At 42.8% G+C, this 17874-nt stretch overlaps 3 protein-coding genes across 5 annotated transcripts; 1 reads left to right on the top strand and 2 right to left on the bottom strand.

Annotated features, from left to right (window-relative positions):
- Positions 1 to 745: 745 nt before the first annotated feature.
- Positions 746 to 3111, bottom strand: lysmd1 (LysM, putative peptidoglycan-binding, domain containing 1). Its single transcript, XM_014200829.2, has 3 exons — positions 2830 to 3111; positions 2313 to 2632; positions 746 to 1228 (listed from the first exon to the last, which is right to left on the bottom strand). Exons 1-3 carry the CDS (start codon positions 3010 to 3012, stop codon positions 1042 to 1044), a joined length of 690 nt encoding a protein of 229 aa, XP_014056304.1. The 5' UTR covers positions 3013 to 3111; the 3' UTR covers positions 746 to 1041.
- Positions 2777 to 6755, top strand: scnm1 (sodium channel modifier 1). Of its 2 annotated transcripts, none has more exons than XM_014200828.2 (8): positions 2777 to 3029; positions 3633 to 3703; positions 3828 to 3916; positions 4012 to 4106; positions 4230 to 4330; positions 4425 to 4576; positions 4676 to 4808; positions 5022 to 6755. In XM_014200828.2, exons 2-8 carry the CDS (start codon positions 3690 to 3692, stop codon positions 5143 to 5145), a joined length of 708 nt encoding a protein of 235 aa, XP_014056303.1. In that variant the 5' UTR covers positions 2777 to 3029; positions 3633 to 3689; the 3' UTR covers positions 5146 to 6755. The 2 variants fall into 2 exon arrangements, with proteins under 2 accessions (XP_014056303.1, XP_014056302.1); XM_014200827.2 differs by lacking the exon at positions 2777 to 3029 and adding an exon at positions 3187 to 3433 and having other exon boundaries at positions 5022 to 5989.
- tmod4 (tropomodulin 4 (muscle)) lies at positions 6731 to 17635 on the bottom strand. Of its 2 annotated transcripts, XM_014200676.2 has the most exons (10): positions 17448 to 17635; positions 12394 to 12575; positions 11726 to 11882; positions 10984 to 11106; positions 8621 to 8713; positions 8380 to 8510; positions 8119 to 8226; positions 7831 to 7974; positions 7451 to 7595; positions 6731 to 7155 (listed from the first exon to the last, which is right to left on the bottom strand). In XM_014200676.2, the coding sequence occupies exons 2-10, from the start codon at positions 12499 to 12501 to the stop codon at positions 7133 to 7135; spliced, it is 1032 nt and encodes a 343-aa protein (XP_014056151.1). In that variant the 5' UTR covers positions 12502 to 12575; positions 17448 to 17635; the 3' UTR covers positions 6731 to 7132.
- Between the last annotated feature and the right edge of the window lie 239 nt (positions 17636 to 17874).

The raw sequence follows: 17874 nt of genomic DNA, 5'->3' as shown, positions 1-17874 counted from the left end.
CTGGCCTTCATGGTCGAATTGCTGCAAAGAAACCACTACAAAAGGACACCAATAAGATGAAGAGACTTGCTTGGGCCAAGGAACACGAGCAATGGACATTAGACCGGCGGAAATCTGTCCTTTGGTCTGGAGTCCAAATTGGAGATTTTTGGTTCCAACCGCTATGTCTTTGTGAGACGCGGTGTGGGTGAACGGATGATCTCCGCATGTGCATTTCCCACCGTAAAGCACAGAGGTGTTATGGTGCTTTGCTGGTGGCACTGTGATTTATTTAGATTTCAAGGCACACTTAACCAGCATGGCTACCACAGCATTCTGCAGTGATTCACCATCCCATCTGATTTGGGCTAAGTGGGACTATCATTTGTTTTTCAACGGGACAATGACCCAACACACCTCCAGGCTGTGTAAGGGATATTTTACAAAAAAGGAGTAATGGAGTGCTGCATCAGATGACCTGGCCTCCACAATCACCTGATCTCAACCCAATTGAGATGGTTTGGGATAGGTTGGACTGCAGAATGAAGGAAAAGCAGCTAACGAGTGCTCAGTGTATGTGGGAACTCCTTCAAGACTGTTGGAAAAGCATTCCTCATGAAGCTGGTTGAGAGAATGCCAAGAGTGTGCAAAGCTATCATCAAGGCAAAGGGTGGCTACTTTGAAGAATCTAAAATATGTAATATATTTTGATTTGTTTACTACATGATTCCATATGTGTTATTTCATAATTTTGATGTCTTCAGTATTATTCTACAAATGGAGAAAATAGTAAAAATAAAGAAAACCCTTGAATGAGTAGGTGTTCTAAAACATTTGACCGGTAGTGTATGTCAAAATGAAACTCATCCTTGCAGCAAAACAATTTTATCAACAGTGCTAATGTCCAACTTTCAAGTACCAAGTCCATAGAGCAGCAGGTTACTCATCAGTGAAAATAAGAACTCTCCTAAATCTGTAATGCCAGAGTCGCTTGGAGGCCAATCCCTTTTTCCCCCCCATTAGTACATGTGTCCCATGATCTGCCTGACAGAGGCAATGAAATCACAACTCAAAGATCTCATCCTCTCTTTCTCTCAGTTTCTTTGTGCATTTGGTGATGGTGAGGGGCACTGCACCAAGTATGGCTTGCTGATGCATTCTGGGAGAGGTGACGACCGTGGCACTGTTTGACCTTGTAAATCGACGGTCTGTTGTCTTGCTGGTACAAGCTGCTTCCAAAGATGTCGATCTGTGATGGAAAACCCCAACAGGTGAAATAAACAGAACCTTGACAAAATCATTAAATGAAGAGCTAAGCACATAATACAGTGTTTCACAAACTATGGGGTCACGAAAAAAACATGAATACTTTGGTTTTAATTTGCTGTTGCCGCTAGATGCAGTTCCAATAAACAGAACTATTTATATTTTCTTCCTACAAATATGTCTCCATCTTTTGAACCGTTTAAGCTTCAAAATATTATGTCCCCATCACTCAAATATAAGACTTTGTTTCGCTCTACAATGACCACAAAGGAATCATTAAGAGTGGACAAGACAAGGAACTAACTAAATCAGACTTTTTTTTTCTACCAAGATCATACAAAAATATTGCCTGATCATCTTCTGAACTTCCCAATACCTTTCTGTTGCATGTCACTTCCTTCAGATTGAAATACTGTCAAAAGTACTGTCAGACTGATTTGCAATAGACTGTCTTTGCCCCAATTAAAAAAATGGAAACATTGGCCGTTGATTACATACCTTTTTTTACATGGCACTTTTTTTTTTTTTTCATAATGGGGTCACTGGCCCAAAAGGTTTGGGAACCCCTGATAATAACATGCTATTGATGTCATGACATTGACACCCTACATGTTTAAATGGATATTAGCATTTCATCAAAGTTAAAGCTGCAAACTTTTTGTGCAACTGACCAAATTCAAATAGAAATGTGTTATAGATCTGTCATTCTCATTGAAAGCAAATCTAAGAAGCTGGAAATCTGTTCTTTGTTAACTATTTCTATGCTTCCTTTTCTTAAAATTTCGTATTTGCATATTTTCTCTTTCGGTTTTGTACACTATATTCAAACAGCTAAATACAATATTTTTGGTTATGGAAAAGGCATTTCACAGCGGTTAAGATGGTACAATGATTCTCCACACTATACTTGCTTGTTTTGTCAAACTGAAATTAGCCAAACTATTGGATTTTGGTGGAGTGATTTCTGCATTGTGCATCTTTCAGAACTTTAATGTAAACTCTCAGACTGACCACTAGTTTATGACAGGACATTATAGTACGATATGAAGTTATCTGGGTGAATTTACCGTTTTTCTCCCTCTTGGCATCTTTTCACAGCTGCTTGCTTGGACTGGCTGATCATACGATCCATCCTTTTTAAGAAATTCATTGGAGAAAGTTCTGATATGCCTTCTTGTGTCTTTTCAGAGTTGTTCACTGGCTTCCCATTTTGAGTAGAGCATTCTTTACTTGTACTGTCCTGTACCTGGCCTGAGTCCTTCTCAGTCACATCTACCCCATTATTAGCATCACTGGTGTAGTCTGACAGCACAGGGATAGAAAGAGACTTCTTTATGAATATTGAGTCATTCGTGTACAGTCTATTTGCTCTTTTGATTTGTTCCATCTGTTAGAAAGAGAAAATTGCAGAAGATGTGGGTTTATGAAGGTAAACAAAGTTATCACCATAGCAAATGCCTACAAATTGCCAGTTTTGTGTCGTCATGCAATAAAAACTCCTCATTGACAAACTGTCTGCTGGGGAAACATTTCAAATAGTCAAACATTTAGGAAGAATGTCAATGCCATTGTCTAGTTACTCACAGATACTCCATATTTCAACGCGAGTCCTTGCAACGTCTCTCCTGGTTGAACTTGGTGTTCAATTCGTCTTTGTCGTACCGGAGAAAGGTTGGATTGTACAAGGCTGCCGTATGACCTCGTCCGTTTATCGCGAAGTAGACCGCCTCCACTGGTTGAAAGAGGAGCCCGTTCCCCGTGGAACATGGTGGAGCTTGTAACTGGTAAGCTAACTAGCAATAGTTTGCCAGCTAGCTAAATCGCCTACCATGCGAGTATACAGCAAGAAAACCCGTATAATCGTTATTGTAGGGAGGTGCTAGCTAATAACATGAGTGTTAAAGTGCATGTAGCTAGTTTACCCAAGTTAGCTTCTAAACAAAAACACTTGCCATAAAGATTTATTCAGTCAGCTGTCAGTTTTTATGGCTGCCGTGGTATGACCAACTCCCATAATTCCTCACTGAAAGCAGGAAGTAACGTTAGTTGAATTACAAACGGTTTTGAAGATGTTTGGAGTAGCTAGCTATTAGCAAATAAAGACCTTCAACTACCAAATATATTTAGCTAAACCTAAATGTCGTTTAAAAGAGATGGCAATGATCAGAGTCAATTGAATATCCTCAAGGTAAGCCATCTTACTAGTTGTTGCTTACATAAATCAGTTTGTACGCATGGAGCAGCTTGTGACCATACATAACTGATTCTAACGTTACTTTAGCTAGCTACATGCTAAAGTTTGTAATTTGTACTGTTTCATATTAGCTAACTAAGTATTTAGCTAGTTAGATAACGTAGCTAGCTAACGTTAATTATGTATTTCCCAGAAACGGCGTGTTGCAGATCTCTTGTCCAATTTCATTCCAGAGGATGAGGCAGCCTTGATGAAAAATGGAAGGTGAAGCACCGGCATCATTGCTATCAACTGGAATGAATCCTTACCCAGATCTTACTGTTGTTTTAATTTGGCAGAGCAAGCACTTATCATGAGCATCTGTATTTTTTTCCTAATTCCCTTTCAGATACACCTGCCTTGTGTGTTCATACCGCCCTGTTTTTGATACAGTTGACATGCTGACAGTACACAGAAAGGGGAAAAGACATCTCGAAGGTGGTACATATGTTCAATTGTTTTCCCAAGCAGGAAGCTATATCAAAACCATCTGTGAAAGCTGAATGTACCTACACTAATCCTTTCTTTGCCAGGGATGAAGTGGTTTTATGGAAAGAAAACTCAGCTGAAAAATGAGATATCTAAACGAAAACATGAAAACTATGTTCAAGCTGAAGATAGCCAACAGGTAAAGCTATATAACTAGCCCGGTTACTCAGTGAAATATTTTGTCTTTGTAAACCTGAGGCTTTAGACTAGTGTAAACTGGAGTGTTGACTATGCGTCATGTTGTTTTTTGTTTTCCCCATAGGAGCCCTCTAGTTCTGCCCCCCTGTTGACACAGACACGTAAACTCACCCACCACGCCTTACTGAAGACTGTGCCATACAACAGTTGTCACAAAAAGACCAGGTACTCTATGCTGAAAGTGATATGTTATTGTGAGTAGTACCCTACACATCATTACAATCACATGTTCATAGACCCTTTTGACATGTATTTCCAGTACAAAGTCTGAAAAAGGATCAGCTAGTTCCATTCCAGACTGTGACATCAGCCCCTCCAACACAAGACTATCATCACCACATCAAACGTCAGTGGAGACGATAAGAGATACAGACATCATGTCCTTACCCAGTTCCAACAGTAATACAGCAGGTAGTCTAGATGTATTGTTAATAACATTATCATATTACAAATCTGTAATGATTGGTCTCCCCTCTAACCCTTTTGTTCGATGCCGTTTATCCTCACTAGTCAATCAGGGATCGTGTCCAATCGGGAGAAATAAGGAAGTGTGTAAGGAGTCTCAGCCAACAGCGACCCAGGAGTCGGAACCTATGACAGCTCAAAGGAGGAGAGAGATGGAGCATTACCTTAAATTGAAAAGGTACTGTGTACCTAGAAAGTCTTGACTCATTCAGCTTCACCGCTAATCTGCATTTGTCATTTAATTCAAATTTCTCATTGGCTTCATGCATATTTTAAGTGTTGTTTTTCAATAGTTGTTTTTCAAATGTGTAGGCTGCAGTTATGTAAGTTCACCACCAGAGGTCAGTATGCCATAACTTTTCTACCACCTCTCTTTCACTTTCTGCCTCAGTGCGGGATGGCTGCAGGACAGGAGTGGCCAGTGGGTAAAGGATGAGAATGTGGAGTTTGAGTCAGATGAAGAGGAACCCTCATTGCTCCCATCCTCTCCCCCCACGGACTCAACAGAGGGCTGACCAGATGAGCAGCAGTGACCAGACCAACACCACCACCTTCCAACAATCCCTAGCCCTTTCCTCAAACCCTGCCGCTGACACAAAGGTCCCGTTTGGACATACATCTGTTGACTCAACAGTTATGAAGTGCACTCTGTTGTGGTAATGACAACACTATAAGAGCAGTACTAGATCATCTTGAACTGCCTCCATGCTTCCTTTGTTCCTTTGAACTGCCTCCATGCTTCCCTATCTCGGGGAAGATGCATTGGTGCTTGAGACAATGTTTGACTGATTCTCAGCACCCTTTGTGTTATTCCGTTTGCCCATTTTATTTAGGTCCAACACCTCCCCTGTTAAGGCTAAGCTTCTGTGAGTTTACCATAAATCAACAGCAGATAGGACAATATTACTGCTAATCTTGGTAGTGGAGCCACCGGTTAACATTCTTCAGAAGGTTCTCATTTGTGACTCACCCCTAGACCACTCTATATATTGGATAACCTAGAGAAAGGGAGCGTGTGGACTTAACGTGGGTTAGCTTTAAATGATGATGTTAAAGTGTGGCAAAAACTGAGTACCTGATCATTATTTTTGAGCTCAGTGCGTGACTGCCACAAGACGTTTGGAATGTTTGTTGACAGTTTTTAGCTCTTGTGTCGATGCAGTCTTATGTGTCATCAAGACTGATGATGTTATGGAGTTAAATTGTCAATGCAATAAGTCATGTTGATTCTATCATGTTACTTGTACTTTTAGATGACTAAACAAAACAGTTGTCCTCCACTGCTAATTAGCCACAATGTCCAATGTCTGTTTGAATAACCCAGATACAAGGGAGTAAAATAAAGCATCACTGAACTTAGAACTGTATACCAGGTCAGTCACTAAATACCTTGCATGGTACCCTACATAACTATAAATACACATGCATTTTACTGTGGCTGAATGATCAAAGGAGAATAAATAACCCCAGGAATAGCATCTGGTATGGCAATACTGACCTTAAATCATTACAAGCCTGATCCCTGTGCCAAATGTCACTCTTTATGGATGTAGCCGTACCACTGCAATCAAGGTTTCTAAACCCGTCTCCCATTTATTCAAAACCTGCTAGGTGACATTTCTTTACAAGAAAGTATAAATGTTGCTTAAATTGAGCATGATAATCAAAACACATTGCTTAATACAGGTATAAAATGAATGTGTAAATGGAGAATAGAGCCACTCCAATGCTATGAAAATCCTCAGAGGTTAGCAGCTGTTTGGTGAGGGTTCATGAATCTCCTTGGGTGCATATGGGTGCCCCCTCCCCTTCAGACCCTTTAAAAGTTGGTATATTCTGGGAAGGGTAACTCAAGCCCAGAGGACTAGGTTACATTCCCAATGGGGGGAGTAAAAATAGGTCAGGAGGTTTGGGGATCCGGCAGGCTCAATGAGGTATTGAATTGTTCCGATTCTCAAGATCTCGGAGCACACGGTATACTCTTGTATCTGCTTGTACCTTGTGTCAGCTCTGAATTTTGAACCATGGAAATTATGAACGTTGAATATTATGTATGTTCACATGAGGTGATGAAATGGCAAAAATATCACATTCAGCCCATTAAAACAATTATTTAAACATTTTATTTAAAGTATTTACAGATTTTCTTTTCCTAGATATAGCACCACCACCATGTAGGAATTCAGTCATTTTCTGACTGTGTTTTCATGGCATAATGTAGAAGCATAAACGACACTTTACAACGCTTTTTTACAATGCTTTTATGATGAATTCAATGGTCTACAAGAAGCTGTTTGTGGTTAATGAAATGAAAAGCTTGGACACAGACATAGAAATTAACACCCGGCCTTGTGAGGAGCACAGAGGGGTTGTAAGGGTTTGTTGCGCCCCATTGACAAAGCTAGCGCAAAGCTGTCAATGGCAGTTTGAGTTGTTAGGTCCAAGGGGCTGAATTGATAGGCTAGCGTCTTGTGAGCGCAATCTTGTTGCTTCACTCTCGTCTCATCTTACTCTCTGTTGACGAACTGGATAGAGAAAGAAGAGGAACGACATGAGTCAGCCAGAGTACATTATCAATGGTCAACCGAAAGCTGAACTACCTCAGTAACAGGTTAGAACATGCAGAACACCTAGAACAACTAAACATGAACTGAAAATAGCTCATCTGTCATTATGTCAGAACTATAGCCACTTTCTGAGGGTATTATAACAGCCTCGTCACAAAAACCCTAACAAGAAGAATGTCCAGCGCTTTAAAATTGACGAAGCACAACTGAAATACAATAATTGACAGTACGCATGCATTCTCAAGACACTCACTCATGTCATTGTTCCTGGTGATGGCGATGGCTGCTCTAGCCCGAGGCCCCTGCTGGGTGAAGTGGTAGCCGATCTTTACGATGCTGGAGTTGTTCTCCAACATGGTGGCAATCTCCATCTCACAGGAGTCCCCCAGTTTCTGTCTCTATAGGAGTGGGGTGGGTTAAAGGATGAAAAGGACTTCAATAACCATAAACCACACAAAATCACAGCATTGTCTTGTTATAAATGTATCATTGTTTTTTTCTCTCCAAAGTCTTTTAATGTCTCTTGAGGAATTTGTTTTATATTCAGTTGTTTGTACAGCATACATACAGTATGTAGCACTATTCAAATGTATGTATTCATACTACAGCATACTTTCTGTATGGGTGTCTGACCTGGTTGTCAATCTTGATCTCGGTCAGTGTGGTGTTGTTGGCCATGGCCTTGACGATGGCATTCATGCCCTCGCAGGTGATGAAGTTGGACTCGATGTTAAGACTCTGCAGAGTGGTGTTCTCCTGGAGCATCTCAGCAACAGCCTGATTCTCACACACACACACACACACACACATCCACACTTATGTTACTAGAGTCACATTCATTAGTAGCAGGGGGAAAATTACAATAAGGATGTGAAAATGAAGGTTCTTTGTGGCTAGTCTGGGGGAGAAAGATGTACTCACATAGGCCACGGGGTCGTTGCTGCGTGTAGCAGCAATGCTCAGAGACTCCACGTGAGTGTTGCCCTTCATCGCCTCAAAGATCTCTTTCAGCGTTGGGATGGGAATGTCCTACAGGACAGTCAGACGTCAATCACTTTATGCTGATTCAGTACGCCATAACACACGAGGCTACACGCTACCATCAAGTGATCTCATCCTCCATTGTAGAATTGGTCACTGTGTACGTTCAGACCATAGGATCTAAAGCCCACTAAGCTTCACCTTGATGTTGTTGAGGTTGACATCAAACAGGCTGCTGTCGTTTTTCTGGATCTGCTGAAGGGTCTCCTCCACATTTGTGGGGTTGGGGGGCTCTTCTGGGAAGATCTTGAATGCATCTGGTTTTACTACACCTAAAAGCACAGGAGTATCACAGGTTAGTGTAAGAATTTCCTAAACATGTAATATACTGAATACCGTAGTAGGTATGTTCTGCTCTGCTGGTCAACCTCTTCATACGTACTGTTGATGCCCTCTGTGTTGGCGATGGTACCAGTGGTGCCCAAGGCGTCGTAGTACTGCTTGTTGCTCATCAGTGTGTACATTCCCAGAATAGCTGCAAAGAAATGGGACTGGTTTACATATCTGTAACTCTCATTCATCATCCAGTAATATTTTCTCAGTTCAACATAATTAATGGTAGCTGTCAGCGGAGACCTTTAGCATGTTATTGCCCCAGTAAGTAATCACAAGGCCTTCATTATAACTAAACTGAGAGTGTATGTGACTGCAATTATTTATGAGGGCATTGTTTTGACAGGCAGGTCTCCCAATCTCAATTATACTCTACATATCTTCATGTAGAGAGGTGTATCCATTTCAACAACTGAATTGTACATTTACAGTATACACCCAACACTGTGCAGTACATTGTATCATGAGGTACAGTATTTACCATGTTATGCACGTGCCTACTCTGTGTGTCTGCTTGACCAGATAAAGACATTGTAGCCTTTCCCCAGTTCTTACAGAGAGAGCTGCAGTCACTGTCTCTAATCTCAGTGCCTCCAGGCCCTAAGGACGTTATGAAACCAAACATTAATGCCAGCCATGCAGACACACCAAGCCCAATGTTACTCTAACTGAAAATGGGCCAACACATAATGAATGGTTATTTGGCCCCTCATTTAGATGTATACATAGACATAGAGGCCATTGTATTGTTCAGTTTGACACCATGCCCTGGGGACAAGTACTTTGAATTCCATATATGCAGGTGAGTTAGCTCAGCTAAGCACTGCTAATTTTACAAGACGGGACATAGAACAATGGGCTCCTAAAAATATTGGACTGGAGCCGCTCTTGCTTTGCTCAAAACCCCAGTAGAGGGCAGCACTTTGAATCTCTCTCTCACAGTCTCATTACAGACGGCCCCTTGTCACCAAACTGTGTCACACACCAACTGCTGTGACAGCAAACCCCCACCACCCCCCCGCCCACGGGCTCCGACCTGGGGCAGGCTGGGAATTATGGGAGGGAAGGCCTTGTGAGGAGACAGGGATCCAGAGACAGCTGGTCTGGTGCAAAATGTGCCAATGTCACCCGGCTTGACTCTACAGTAGCTTTACAGTACATCCCAGCCTCTCAATAATAACAACAATTCCCCAAATACTATCAGTATTATTAAGAGTGAATAAAAAGCATCAATTAAATCTCAACTGCCTGAGGTCCCTCTCCCTCCCTTGCTGCTGTTGGAGCCGGCCAGGCAGCTATGCTATTGTGGACTCAGATCCAGCCCCAAACAAAAGAGTGACAGAGGCTAACGAAAGTTTAATCCTCATCTGGACTCCCTCCAGGGTCAAAACTGTGTTCTCAATGAGGGGGTTAATGACAGGCTAATCTATGTGGACACACAGTCCCACTCCCCAAACTCCCCCACTGTCACTTTCCAGACGCCTATGCTCTGTGGCTGTGGCTCTGCCGTTAAAGGAAAAGCAGTTAGGGGGCCTGCCCCTCGGACTGAGGCAGGCCTGGCGCCCCTGCACCATGGGTGGATACGCAGTGGGATTTAACTATCGTGATAAACAGTGTTTGTTCTGGGCCATACTCTGAATGATATGTGAATAAGGGTGTTATGGTCTCATATGGTTGTGTAGCTCAAAAGAGGCTGAGGCGTGAATTCTCATCGAAATAGATATCATTTGGAAACCAAAAAATGTACTGTGTGTTTTTTGGGTGAAAATCACCTATATCAAATTGAACCATAAATAACTTTGTTGTTTTGAAACAATGTCAGAGAGCACATTTTGCAGATGCAGTAAATGATGAAGTCCTTGTTAGGCACTGATATGAAGTAAGCACAGTGTGAGTGTAAAAACAACCAACAAATCGGGTTGGCACTGTAAGCGTTGACCACATGAGACCAAAATATCTGTTCAAGCATTTGACATCTCCATTGGGGTATACATGAAAAAAATTAAAACATGTTGATTCAATTAATTACGCTTAAAACAAGGTTGCCTCTTGTTTGGTGTAAATTGATATAGTACCTTTACCCAACAGACAAGTCTTTGACTCCCTCCCCATCCCTCTTTCCATTCCTCCCTTCTTTTGGTGGCTCTTGGCCAGCTTATTTTTGTGTTGCTGCTGAGCGCAGGGAATTGGAGCCCCCCCATGCCATGTCCCACATCCCATGTCTCTGCATGTCTGTATGTGTGGGATTGGGTCTGTGAAGCACTGGAACAATAATATTATGGATCAATGAGCAATGGAATAATATGGGCCTATGACAAAATAATAAAATAGGCCAGGGTCACTGTAAACAATTGGGTCACAATACACAGGGCCGGCCCCAGGCATAACATTTTGAAATGGATAGGTTCTCACCTGCGATGTCACACATCTCAGCGTCTGTGGCGTTCTTCAGAGCCTCCTCCAGCTCAGGCTCCAGGGTGATCTGCTCATGGTCGGGGATCTTTCCATGGCCTTCCTTAGGAACAAACGCTCTCCCTGGAGAGGGACAGAGAGAGAGAGAGAGAGAGAGAGAGAGAGAGAGAGAGAGAGAGAGAAGAAGGAGAGAAGTAGAGAGAGAAAGACACACATACAGAGGGACTGTCAGGGCAACTAGTATCCAAGGGGTCATGAGCAGACTGTAAACAAACAGTACCTATAGCACCAGGGGAAAACCTTTGTTCTCTCAGTATGTATCTTGTATCATATAACATTCTATTGAGATTCTAAATAATGACACGATTGTAATATTCCCCTTATAGTGGATTTGTCTTTGTTTTGGTAAAACAATGATTTGGATTGTTTCTGAAAACACTAAGAAAGCCCTGGTTTATATGGGCTTTGTGAATAAACTCCAGTAAACTACATTTTCTATTGTATAATTGTATGCATCTCATTTCCATATCAATGTTACACAAACCGCTAAAATTACACTTTTAAGTCACCACTTATCATTACTTATTCATAAAGTTAAAAACATTGGATTGTTTTTCAGTTTAAAGCAGTGGTTCTGAAACTGTGGGTCGGGACCCAAAAGCCACTCATATAAGAGCCCCCCCCCGATGTAGTGTGGAGTAGTGGAGTCAATAGAGTTGTTCAGTAGTGTAGTGTACCGGACCTTTCTTCTCGCCAGTAAAAGGCACCAGGTCGTCTCTGTCCTCGTGCTCCAGAGCTGTTTTCTCTAAGTGATCCAGCAGGGCGTCACGGTCAAACGCCCCCGTTGGGTTCTTCTTGGTCTGGTCACGCTGGCGGAACCCGGCTGGCAGGATGGCATTCTGGGACAGAAACAGTAGGGGTCAGAGGGCATGTGGACATTGTACAAAGAGTTCTGAATCCTCTGGGGTTCTAGTAGCTGGTTGTGTGAGACTGTGGTTTTTGAGATGTTGGAAAATGGATTTATACGATTTGTAACTACAGTATAAAGCTACGTAATCCACAGGAAATTCCTAAGTAAGTCTTACAATGTCAGAGAACAAGATAACATGGGGATGATGTTATTGGCAGTGCCTCAATTGTGTTGGTGTTCTGTGTGTATCAGTGAATCTGTTGTGTAAGGTACGCCAGGATTGTGGGTTCGGTTCGCAGGGCCACCCACACGTAAAATGTATGCATATATGACTGTAAGTCGCGTTTGGATAGAAAGCGTCTGATAAATGGCACATTATTATTATTATTATTATTATACTATGAGCCTTGTGGATACCTCAGTCTTTGAGTCCCTGGAGTTATCCTTTCTACAATTAACTCCCTTATTTGCCACAAGGGGCCCTCTGGGGCCCTCAGTACCTCGGGGTCCATCTCCTGCAGCTCACACTCCAGCGCCTCTATCTCCTCAGGGCTCATCCCTTTGAGGATGGCATCCTCGTCGATGTCCCGGGGGTCGCTTTTTGACATATCTGCAGGCTGGCTGGGCTCCTAGCTAGGGTCACAAACACACCACACACCCCTGGGGTAGAGCAGGGCACCTTCTGTGGGGAGAAGCAAGAGAAAGGAGAGGATGCACTTGTGAGACAGGGATACAGATTGGACAGATCTTGACAGATATGACCTCTCAGATAATAATAGTGAAGGATACTATGTGTTGGTGTCCTATTAGGACTAGCTAGTGTGGCAGAACCTGGGTAGCTAGGCCTTAAGCACACAAACTATTTTCATTTACTGTGTCTCGAGAGCAACTTATGTGTCACGACTTCCACCAAAGTCGATGCCTCTCCTTGGTCGAGCGGCGTTTGGCGTTCGGCGTCGCCGGTCTTCTAGCCATCATCGATCTACTTTTCATTTTCCATTTGTTTTGTCTTGTCTTCCCACACACCTGGTTTCAATTCCATCATTACATGTTGTGTACTTAACCCTCTGTTCCCCCCATGTCCTTGTCCGGAATTGTTTATTGTAAGTGCTTGTGCACGTATGCTGGTGTGTGACGGGTTTTGTTACCCATTGATTTTTTGTTCTATTTTATGGTGGTTTTTATTATTAAACTGCTCCGTTGGAACACAGTTTTTGCTCTCCTGCGCCTGACTTCTCTGCCGCCAGTACGCACCCTTTACATTATGATCTCCATTGAGTATTATTGTTGCCAGTCCGCAGTGTTGCCTCTGACGGTATGATGGTAATAATAACTTTATTTCCAGTGATAAACACACATTTCCCTGGAGAACCCTGCTGTCCACATGAATGCACAAATAAGCACTGCCATAACACACAAACACTGCAACATTTTAACTGAGCACTCCTTTTTTCTCCGGAAACTGAACTGAAATGAACACACTCCTATAGAACTGAAGCTATGTATTCAAAATGGAGAGGGAGAGAGCGAGGGAGAAGGAAAGAAAACGTGAAAGCGAGGGAGAGAGAGAGTGCAGGTTCTTTGCTATTCTTAGTTCCAATGTGGTGAGCTAGGGGTTTAGAGTTACAGAGGCGAGGATAGCGGAGCAGAGGGATGCGTTCCCTTATTTATCACTGGCTGACACCCGCTAGCGGCCCCACCCGTATTCCCTTTACACCCACCGGTGGACAAGCCAAGATAGAGACACAACACAGATCTGAGGTCAGTTTCAAGTGAGAGATGAGCTCAACCATGAAACAAACACAAAGCCTTGGCACTCAGTGGAGGAAATACCACAACAATATCATACTGTATATAACTCTGGCAAAACAGGTGACTCATAGGTATGAGTAATGCACCTATCAAGTGTAGGGTCAAATCCATCTACATTTTCAATTTTAAATCTGCATTCCATTGCATATTGGTCTTTTTAGGAAATGCTTTCAGAATTGACCCTAATTGTTGACCCTGACCACTTATAAGGTAAATCAAACACAAACGTGGACGTTTATGTGAAGACCGTACGTCTACCATTGCAACCGAAACAGTTCTATGAGAGCTATTCAAGGGTTACTGAGAAGCCCAAGTCAGTGATTGGCAATTTAACACCCCAAGTCAATAACAGAAAACCGAATGCATCCATCAATAGGAAATCACTGTCCTGAGTGTTGAACATGTCCATTAGCAGCTGATTGTAGTGGTGTCTAACCTTGTTCCTTTCTGCAAAGCTAACAGTGGTGTGCTTTGTAGCCCTTGATCAAGTTACAATGTCAAATGTTATTAGAGCGGCCACACATCTTGTGACTTATTGCAAACAAACACCTACACACCTTGTGTCTAACAAATAGACTGCTTTCACAGAACGCTTAGTCTACTTGTAAATAAGGCTCTGGGGATGACAATACACTTTGACAGAACATCTCAAATTAGTAAGTCTTCTGAGACACACACTGTGTGTGTGTGTGTGTGTGTGTGTGTGTGTGTGTGTGTGTGTGTGTGTGTGTGTGTGTGTGTGTGTGTTGCCATGTCGTAATTAGTGAGCTAATATAGAATTACAGTAAAACATACTCTTACCACAGAAATACTGTAAAGTGTGTGTATAATAACTTCAAGTGTGGCACGTGTCCATGTATGTTTGTGTTCAGTGGAGGGGACACCTCGTCAGCACAGTGCAGCTCTAATGTGTTAAGCCAATGACACAAACACTGGATCAAACAGCTGAGTGTGGAAAAAGATGGAGGTAATTATGGAGCAAACAACTGTATGTACCTTTTAGTTCACGCGTTTCCCTCATGAAGGCGTAGTGCCGAGAAGCACTGGCATTTTGTTTGTTCTCTTGCACATTGCAGGAACAACTTGGACTTGACTGGATGCAAAAGCAGCACAGCTTTCTCCTTTTCTAATTTGTATGGACAGATGAGGACATACTTACTCCTGAACGTAGCTCAATGAAGTTGTAACACAATGGGGCAACATTCAAACATGAATCTCCTGATTCAACTGCACCAAAGCCCTTGATCCCATGAGGTTTGTTTGAATAAATAGACTGCATAAACTATCGCTCGGAGTTTTACAACGCCCTGGCTTCAGTATACAACACTACCAAGTGCAGAGGTTTTACTGTGTATGAATGAGACTATACCGTTTCAGCACAACAAGTGTTCTATTTGTCAGAAACCTTAAAAAGCCTTCTGACAAATGTGCTTGATAAGTGTTCAAGAGGCAGAATGCCATGTTTTGATTCATTGTGTCATTTTAATGCGCTTTTAACCAATCAGAATTCAGGATTTAATGAGCATATTTAATATTCTGGGAGACGTCAGATTGGAAAGTAGTGCGCACACACCTGTCCATAGTATTCCCATTTGGTTTCTATGGGAACCAACCTACTATCTGAGCGGAACAGTGTCACCTGTCAAAGCCAGCTGGCTCAGGACATTTCTTTCCATCCGGAATCCCAACCATTCCCTGCACCTGGGTTATGCATGGCTAAGAGATTCTCTTGGGAAAGATAGTTATTTCATCACTACCCACTACTAAACAACATACCATTTCAAGCAGCTTTATCTTAGTTGTGGCCGCTAACCATCTGAGGAGTTGGTTAGCAAATTCCCAGCGACCTGTGCCGCTCCGTGGACCTCTGGTTTAGCCAATCAAAACTTCAGGAAATTGACACCTGGCTGCACAGATGTGATATCAACAAAGAGCTGTCAGGTTCAAGCCACACAGAGCACACCTGTTGAGAGGAGTGGGGACCACCAAACTGACGCATCCCCCTATATTCATCGTGGCTTTACTTTCATTTCCCATCAACTGCATGGCATGGTGGCCATGATGTCACATGCTGTTGTGTTGGAGAGGCTCTGCTTTTTCCACTGGTGGCATCTGGTTCTGACAACGCTCACTCTCACTTTGTAATCTCGGCTACTCTGTGCAGGTCCACTAAAAGCTTGTGGAGCCTTGCGACAAAATTAGGGGTCCACAAGCTGTATGGTGATGCCCATTCCAAGTTCATGATCCCACGAGGTCCAAGTCTCTGAGAGGTACAAAGTTACAACAACTCATACAAAACAACTGTCTTGTTGTACAGTCCAAAGTGACTGTACGTACAGACAAGCCACATGACTTGGGTGAAACTGGAAAGATCATTAGAGAGAGGGCCCAAAGTGTCAAAGCAGTGAGTCACTCCTCCGGTTGACACATCTGAAGATTTCACACTAGTTGCTGGTTGACTCCTCCAGGTCTTACTGCACAAGTGTAAAATTCCAAATCAACCGCAACTTAATTTTAGCTTCACAGGTCAGCTACTTCCAACGGTGTAAATCTTCCCCGGCTTGTGTTGCGGCCTTCACCCCACACTGAAGTTCCACTCGGAGGACTAAAAGCAACATATCTGAGAATATCTTATACTGTCCAACATGGAAGGGTTGTTGTTCAATTGAATTGTGGGGGGGGGTAGAGGCAAAGTTACCTGAAAAATGTTAATGCTCATATTTCTATTTTGCTGAAGAAACTGGTATTTGCCATTCACCATAAATACATGTTTTGATGACAACACATCAATATGGAAGTTTTCATAGCCTGAAAGCAATGAAATTGTTTTTCAAGTACAAACAACTGTTCAGAAAAGAGTAAGAACTATTGAATAGGTGGGAATATATCTTTACAGCAATACAAGGACATTGTAATTCAGTTCCAATGCGTCTCTAAGCTGCCGTAACTCCACATCGTTAGCCACGGTGAAGACACACATTTTTGTGCCTGTTTTAAAGACTTTAGCACAAATCAGCCACAACTGGCCCCAGAGATGACTTGATCCAGCCAACACAGCTATTCAAACGCCATGTGTTGCAGTGAGGTTAGCTGGGAGTGGGGGTGGGGGTGAGGGACACCCCTTTAAATCTACCATCCCCTGAGACAACACCACAAAACTGTATAGTGATAGACAGCTATGAGATGACTTAACCACAGCATACAGCAAAATATCTTCAATTGAGTGACAATACTTTAGCTTAGGGTTTCACTGGACTTCCATAGAAGAAACAGGAAAAGGTCTCTGCATACTTCCAGTCAGATGAACATGTATTTAATTGTGGCTGAGCTTTCGGTCAGTCGACCTTCATCAGAGCACTGGACTCCCATAGGAAATACCCAACTGTCAACTGTCAAAGTCGTGGCCAAAATAATCCAAGGCAATTAGAAGACTAACACACCAACTTCTACAGTCAAAGTTAAGTATTCAAGCAATACCAACATAAACCCAATGTTGGATGGAATGAACCTGCTATAAAGTTGTTCAATTCTAATGTTGTCAAACTATATTCACATACTTGTCTCCCTAACTTTTCTGTCCCTGACACAGTCTCTCACACACAGACACATGCACATTGGGTAAAGCTTAGCCCCAGGCAGACACAGAGAGAGAGAAAGAGAGGGAGAGAGAGAGATTAAAGAAAGGGCCACCCTCATACCAACGGTATCCCCACAGTTGAGAGAGAAGCAGCCTCCCACCTACCTTCACAGAGTTGCAGTGCTGGAGCCCTCTACAAGGCAAAGCCTGCTGTTGGAACCCGAGAATGGTGTTTCTCTTTTTTCTATCCCCTCCCACCGGTTTTCTTTTTTCTATACCCCCTCCCCTCCCCTCCTCTCTCCTCCACTCCCTTCTCCTATCTCCCCCTCCCCTCTCCTCTCTCGCTGTACAGCCTTCTATGCTGAGACAGGGATACTGGCAGCACTTTGAGAGGTCAGCATTTTATTATTCTGGCTTTGCAAGAGCGACTGTGAATCACCGAGGAGAGTGAGAGAGAGCGAGAGAGAGAGAGGGAGAGGGAAAGGGAGGAAGGGAGGGAGTTGAGCGATGCCAATGTGCTAATCAGTGCCTCAATTAATAGAGAGCGTGTGTAGTGTAGTAGGTAACAGGGACATCTACTGGTGCTTTCTGA

Source organism: Salmo salar, chromosome ssa05 (genome assembly GCF_905237065.1).
Source record: "Salmo salar chromosome ssa05, Ssal_v3.1, whole genome shotgun sequence".
Classification (NCBI taxonomy): Eukaryota; Metazoa; Chordata; class Actinopteri; order Salmoniformes; family Salmonidae; genus Salmo; species Salmo salar.
The sequence above is the reverse complement of the archived record's forward strand: the minus strand, read 5'-3'. Positions and strand labels throughout refer to the sequence as shown.